This window comes from Trachurus trachurus, assembly GCF_905171665.1.
Source record: "Trachurus trachurus genome assembly, chromosome: 11".
Lineage (NCBI taxonomy): Eukaryota > Metazoa > Chordata > Actinopteri > Carangiformes > Carangidae > Trachurus > Trachurus trachurus.
Window position 1 is genome coordinate 14,994,074 of NC_139904.1, and position 6,766 is coordinate 15,000,839.

At 38.0% G+C, this 6,766-nt stretch overlaps 1 protein-coding gene across 3 annotated transcripts; it reads right to left on the bottom strand.

Annotated features, from left to right (window-relative positions):
* Nucleotides 1-691: 691 nt before the first annotated feature.
* On the bottom strand, nucleotides 692-3,967 carry LOC310994115 (histone-lysine N-methyltransferase SETDB1-B-like). Of its 3 annotated transcripts, XM_083982680.1 has the most exons (8): nucleotides 3,419-3,648; nucleotides 3,319-3,373; nucleotides 2,808-3,155; nucleotides 2,511-2,684; nucleotides 1,860-2,061; nucleotides 1,703-1,776; nucleotides 1,074-1,264; nucleotides 692-974 (listed from the first exon to the last, which is right to left on the bottom strand). In XM_083982680.1, exons 3-8 carry the CDS (start codon nucleotides 3,148-3,150, stop codon nucleotides 840-842), a joined length of 1,119 nt encoding a protein of 372 aa, XP_083838806.1. In that variant the 5' UTR covers nucleotides 3,151-3,155; nucleotides 3,319-3,373; nucleotides 3,419-3,648; the 3' UTR covers nucleotides 692-839. The 3 variants fall into 3 exon arrangements, with proteins under 3 accessions (XP_083838806.1, XP_083838807.1, XP_083838805.1); XM_083982681.1 differs by lacking the exons at nucleotides 3,319-3,373; nucleotides 3,419-3,648 and adding an exon at nucleotides 3,660-3,967; XM_083982679.1 differs by having other exon boundaries at nucleotides 3,319-3,648.
* Nucleotides 3,968-6,766: the final 2,799 nt, after the last annotated feature.

Here is a 6,766-nt window from a genome sequence, read left to right on the forward strand (position 1 = left end):
AAACTTGGCGTCTTCCTCGGCTCACGCCTTCCAGGCTCACAGCGCGACCAACTCACTCCTGCCCCCCGTGTCCACACAGAGGACCAGCACGTACTAAATACTCAATATCTATTCTGTATACAAATTCTCTGATACAATATACAAGACTTAGGTATGATGTAAGACCATGCAAGAATGAGTTGCCTTAAAAGCCTTGCAATGTATTTAAATTGCTTTCATATTTGCACAAACACATATATGTTGACTCTCAAGGAGTGAATTTTCCATTTTGTAAAATGTGCATTTTGCCTGTTTATTGTTAATAATAAATAAATAAGTGGATGTAATTTTATAATAGAGACATTATATATATATCTATGGATTTATTTACCAAGCAAGACAATGTAGCCTGTGAGTGAAGGGCCTGTACTCAAGCAGCAGAAAAAAAGATAAAGTTGAAAAAGGTTGAGAAATAAGATTTTCTTTGTACATCTTTGAAAAATGGGCTGTGGAAACAATGTTCTTTTGTTATTTTTTTTAAATTAAACTTTTATTGGCAGCAAGAAATCGAAACAATGTTCTTAGTCAGGCGACAAAATGAAAATAAACAAAAATTGGGTGTACTGTATGTGTGATATAAAACAATCAAGGTAGATAATGCTGTGAAAATTGTGATAATAACAAAACAATTAAAAGACTATTGACTTCAGTGAACACTGTATCAAAATGAAATGAAGTTTATTGACCAGCAGATAAAATGCACAATTTTATCTAATTCTTTGTGTGGCCTCACATGTAGCACCTTCTTTAAAAAGTTCTCCATCACCTCGACATCCACTGATAAAGATGAGTACTCTTCATTATAAGTCATCTTTGTCGACGGGCTTCTTTGTAGAGTCACCGTTTTTCTCTTGTGCCTCTTGCATTTCCAAAAATTTGGACATGTGTTCCAACCGCATGGAGCCTCGATAGATCCACTCCTTTTGTTGATTTTCCTGAGTGACATTAACACCACATCATGTCAAAATATATCAAACAAAAAGCAAGAGGAAAAGAACATCACATGGACAGCAGTGGTGTTAAATAACACTGACCTGAAAAATGATTTCCATCAGGCTGCAGTCCACCACCTGGACCTCGCATTTCTGCTGGGCTCCGGCTAATTCTGTGTTTAAAATCTGTCCAACTCTGTAATAGGTCAGATGCGGGTACGGCCAGTCATTCAGGTAACGCTTTATGAAATGCTTGTGAGGGCTCTCTGGAATATCCTCTAAAACATCCCCCACTGTTGAAAAACAAAGAGCATGTCAGTCTCGTCATTATCACTCCAGTTACTTTGAATGAACATGTTTACAATATGCAGACTTTAATTTAAACCTTTATTTTAATGGGCTGGAGTGAAATAGTGATTTACTGTAATGGAGGTTATGATAATTCACAGCTTTAAAACTGCCACACAGAACATTTGTGTTGTTCTACTGATCAATGTTGATGCTGTTGAAACTTTCTATTGAATTTTTTAAGACAACATTTATGTTATTATAGAGTTGAACAGCATCACACCAACCAAACCTGAACAAATAATAATAACAATAATAACAATAATAATAATAATAATAATAATAATAATAATAATAATAATAATAATAATAACAATAACAATAAATAAATAAATAAAATATATATATATATATTTGGCCTCAGGTGTGAAAAGTAAACTTACATGGTCTGCACACCAGGTGAAGTTGAGGTAAACCAACATAGAGTGGCCTGTGATCATCTATAAAAACCAAGAACCTGAAAAAATAAAATATGTTTTATATCAACTAAAACTTTGACAAAGCACTGGATCAAATCTGTAGGGATAAATGCCCACACACCTTGAATGGTTCTTCCTAGCAGGCAGCTCTGCCAAAACACCAGGCTCGAACACGGACTTATTATCTTGACTCTGGACCGCCACGCGAGCGCCAACATACAGCTCATCCAGCTTCGGTGTTGTGTCAAAGGCAATGTGGTGTCCAGAAACTAGGCTCTTGCCTTTTTCTTCAAAACTAACTTTGTACTTTACCCGTCCATCTTCTGCAAAGAACAAATTGCCAGTCAATGTCCTCTCTAAAGAGTTCACTGCTCTAACAGGAACATGTAGCATCTGACATCCCACAAGAAAAACATGATCAAAAGAAAATGATGATAAAATGATCTATTTCAATGTTGTCTATTAAATGTCAATGAGTTAAAAATGGCATTTTCACAGATCCTGAGGATCCTCTCATTTTTGTTAAATATTAAAATTTGAAAAAGCAGCTGCTCCCCACATTTGTTAACTGACAATTGCCAATCAATTATCTAAATTGAAAAATAAATTTTCTTTCTGAATAATGAAGTTACTGACCAAATGTTAACAACAAAAGCTATTATGCAACATGTTTGGGATGTACTGAGCCCGATACTTGTATAGCACAAATGAGGTTATTTCGATTTTTACAGATTCATGTTGTTTTCCTGTTAAAAAACTTTTTTTTTTTTACCCTTTGTAATTATCTCCACTATTTTTCCTCGTTGCCATCTCATAGCTCGCCTCCTGCCCAGTACCATCATGTCCACTTTTACCTCCTTCTCTGGTAAATTGGGACGCATTTTTGTGGTTTCATGAGCATTACTGGCAAAGACTACTGATGATACAACAGGGGTTTCTTCTGTCACTGTGGGAAAAACACAAAACAACTATAAGTAATTTCTTTTTCTTTTTTTACCACTGGTATCTGTGTCTTGTGGTGGTGGTGGTGGTGGTGGTGGTGTTCATGTCATGGTGTTTGTGGCCTTACCACTGTTCTTGCTGTCATTACTGCTTGTTGGTGGTGCAGGTGTGACACTTTTCGGTTTGACAGGTTTCTGTTTCTTGTTTGAGGGTGAATAATCCGACTCACTAGAATCACCATCAGGCTCCCACTGCATCTCAGAGTCCGAGCTGCTGAGCAACTCATCTTCACTGTAGAACTGCTGAGGGGTCGGGGGTCGGAGAGCACTGATCTTATATTCAGGGAGTCTGGTCAAGACCACGACCGCGTTCTTTGTTAACGTTGGAGACTCTGGTCCGTTTTCCTGTGCTTTCCTTTGGCTGGGCATCTTGTTCTGGGAGGGAACAGACTTGCAGAGGGAGTCTGACATCTTTTCTGCAGAGAAAACGTTTGTGTGAAATTGAATTGTGACTTCCAACACACAAACAACCAACAACCTACAGCAGAGATTTTAGCGACTTAAAGGCTGTATAATGACTCGTCAATGATTTGTTGAGTCAAACTATTTCAATTTTAATTTATAGCATTAACAACTCACCAGGATGGTCTTTTAACTGCTAACTGTTTAACTGCAGCGACAAAGGTAAACACTTCTATGCCGACACCGTAGCTTAGCTGTACAGTAGCGTTAAGGCAACGGTCGCTATAGAAACTGTACAGTAGCGTTAAGGCAACGGTCGCTATAGAAACGGTAGGTGGGTATATAAGTAGCTGAGGCATCAATGTTCCGTTTGTTTTTACAGTTTGTCGTTTTTAGCCTGCTCACAATAATGGTAATGGACATCACAGTATTGTAGTTACAGTTCTACGTTAGTAACTTTAAGGTAAAAACTTTAACATTAAATGTTATCTGGCTGGTCAACATCTGCTGCAGCTTACCTGTTGTTGTTGTTGTGTCCAAGAATAACACATGTATATGTATATTTTTCTACGTGGTAACGTTAGTGTATTAGCTAATTTAGCTTAGCATTAGCACGCCAGCACTGAGAGTACAGGGGCTTGAGAAAGCGCGCACTTGTCTTTAACCGTGTTCTCTATTTTTCGTCAGATATTAGGCAACCGGCCTTGCACTGTAACTTAGGTGTCCTCTGATAAAAAATAAAACGTGTGTCAGACTAAATTATCATAAACAGCTTCCTCCATTTTAGAGTTCTGTTATTGTTGTGTTCTGCATTTCCTTCGTCGTGTTTTATCAATGGGCGCTTCACCGTCACCACCTGGTTGGGAGGTTGCATTACATCAGGTATTTAAAAAAAAAAAAAAAAAAGTCCCACAAACTCAGACGCTGCATCACACGCAAATAGTTCATTTAATAAAACAACAGCAGTGTCATGTAATTTGCTAGTTGTGCAACATGATTTTCATCTTTTCTATTAAACTTAAAATTATATCTATATAAAGTGCTGAAAATAAAAAAATATTTGCTTGTACATTACATTACATTACAGCCTACTGAATTTATTATAAACCTTTACTATGAGATACAAGGTTGCAGTAACATGGAAAAAATGGCCAAGAAAACTACAATGTCAAGTCAGTGACATCATATAATAGGCTATGTCTTGTGACTGGTGACAATGAGTTTAATGCTGATTCCTTTTAGGTCCAAAGTGCTCTGTTGTCTGCAGTAAAAAAAAAAAAAAAAAAAAAAAAAACATTCAAAACTGCATAAATGAAAAAAAAAAATGCACCAAGTAGAGTTTTAGGAACAAATCTTAATTCTCATGTAAAGTCTTTGATTGTCATCCCTCTCAGGTGATCTGTTCCTCCTGGTAAGTGGAGGTTGAGATGGAGCCATAGGGATCCATCACCGTCTGGGCGCACCGCACCACTGTCACCAGCAGGAAGAAGCACAGGAGGAAGAGGAAGAAGAGTGCAAATCCCAGGTCCACGTCCACCTCCAACTGTGCCACAGACTGAGAGGCTTGGTCCATGTGGGCGATGACGACTGCTGATCCTTCTCTCAGCTGATGACTACTTTTGCTAGCTCAGAGCCACCAGGTCAGAGACAGTACAGGTGTGTGCACGTGTGCTCTTGAAGCAACATAATGACTTCATGCTGGAAATAGAAATTAGAAAGAACATACAAGATGAAGAAGGTTAAACCACTTTTGCATTTGCAGTTTTGCATTGCGAAGCATTGTCTTGGAAGCATTATTTTCTCAAAAAATGCTAGGGCTGTGTAGGGTCATGTGATATGAGATGATTAATATGAGAGAAAAGAAGAAAAAAACTAAACTTTGGCCCTCAAATGTACATACATTTTTGTCTACAGCATAATTTTTGCTGTAGACAAAAGGGCCCCAATCAGACACAGCTTCTTTTTTTTTTTTTTTTAAGGATGTGGACCACTGGTTTGATCTTAACAATACATAGTATTTCTAATTTAATTAATTAATCAATTTTGTTTATATTTATAATCTGCATTTGTGATATATCTGTCACGAACAAGTGGTAAGTTGAAGTAGTCTACAAAAGAGCGCTAAGCAGACGTAAAGCACAAATACCAGACAACCTAGTACAGCATTTGAGTAAATCCAGTGAACAGATGTGAGTGGTATACAGTATGTACATCGATTGAAATGTCTCATTATATGAATTCCACACAGTTTCAACAAATATCTGATGTTATATAAATATATTATACTCTAAATTTCAGATTGCCCCTTGATAATTTAAGGGCAGTTATCAGTTTATTTCCACATCATTTGACCTGTGAGGCGTCAAAAGACACACAAAAAATGACTGTCACAATATCCTGGAAAGACTAGATTCTGTCTTCAAATAGCTTGTTCTGTACAACCAACAGTGGAAAAAGTCCAAAACATTTAGTTGAAGATTGCACAAGACAAAAAAAAAAACAACAACAAAAGGAAAAAAAAATGTATAGCTTAAACCACATACATTCTTGCTCATAAAATTAAAACAGTGATTATTAACATACAGTAAATAACTTCAATCCATCATTTATAATCAATTCATTGTAAAGATAAGATGTAAAACTCACCATCCTTCATCTATGAGTACCCCAGTGTGTATGAGTGTTTCCACTGCCTGTCCAAAACTTTGAATATAGTATCTCCGTCTTCTTTCCCTCTGAGGTTCCTTATTACTCCGGTTACATAAGACGCTCATCAGTTACCAAAGTCTTAACTGTTCTCTTCTCGTCATTATCATCATGGGAAAAATGAGCAGCCCACAAATTAGCTCCTGTACACATACACACACACATATACCCTTGCATACACTTGCACCTTGCGACCTCCCCCTGGCGTGTAAAGCCTTTATTAATACTTAAGCAGGAATTGAATAACAGTCTACACAGTTCACAAGTGAATCAAACACCCCACAGCTTTTGTTCTCCTGTCATGAGGACCTTCATCGCTGTCACCAATTAGACTTCACACCACCATAACTCAGCCACCTTAGGCGACGAGGAGCTTATTCATTACACAAGGCTGAATAGGCAACAGGGAGAAGGAAGGAGAAAACGTAATGTGAAAGCAAAGGCAAAGATTTAAAGAGGAGGGGGTTGGTGGGGGGCATTGGGGGGCGTGGAAAAGGAAAGCCCAGACACTGGAGTAGGAGAAACAGGAGATGCATTAGCAATTAAATTGCAGAGCCAGATGCGAGAGCAGGGTGGAAATTGACCCACGCGGCTTTAAAATGGAGATTGTTACAGTGAAGCTGCCAGTGACAAGAACAGTGTGGAGGCGGAAGGGCAGGGCACAGAGGTAAAGTGATCCCACTCCATATGCAATTAGCCAAGGAGGCCTTTTAGGCTGCAGCCAAAATACTGCAGGGGAGAGTGGCACAGGAAGAAGGAAGAAAGAGGAAGTGGTTTCTTATTCAGATGGATGAAAAAAAAGACACTCAGCATGATCTACATTGTCAGACTTCCAAGTTGCAGAGAGACCAAGTTTTTTTTTGTTTTTAATTCTCACCTGAAACTTCCAAGATAATTAGAAAAAAACTCACTTGAGGAT

What these genes read in the sequence shown, in the direction of transcription:
- LOC310994115 (XM_083982681.1), bottom strand. Translation starts at nt 3,150, where the DNA reads ATGTCAGACTCCCTCTGCAAGTCTGTTCCCTCCCAGAACAAGATGCCC. An exon ending in TAATGACAGCAAGAACAGTG is followed by an intron (nt 2,685 to 2,807) that starts GTAAGGCCACAA and finishes TTTTTCCCACAG; the next exon opens with TGACAGAAGAAACCCCTGTT. An exon ending in TCACCTGGTGTGCAGACCAT is followed by an intron (nt 1,265 to 1,702) that starts GTAAGTTTACTT and finishes GTTTTTCAACAG; the next exon opens with TGGGGGATGTTTTAGAGGAT.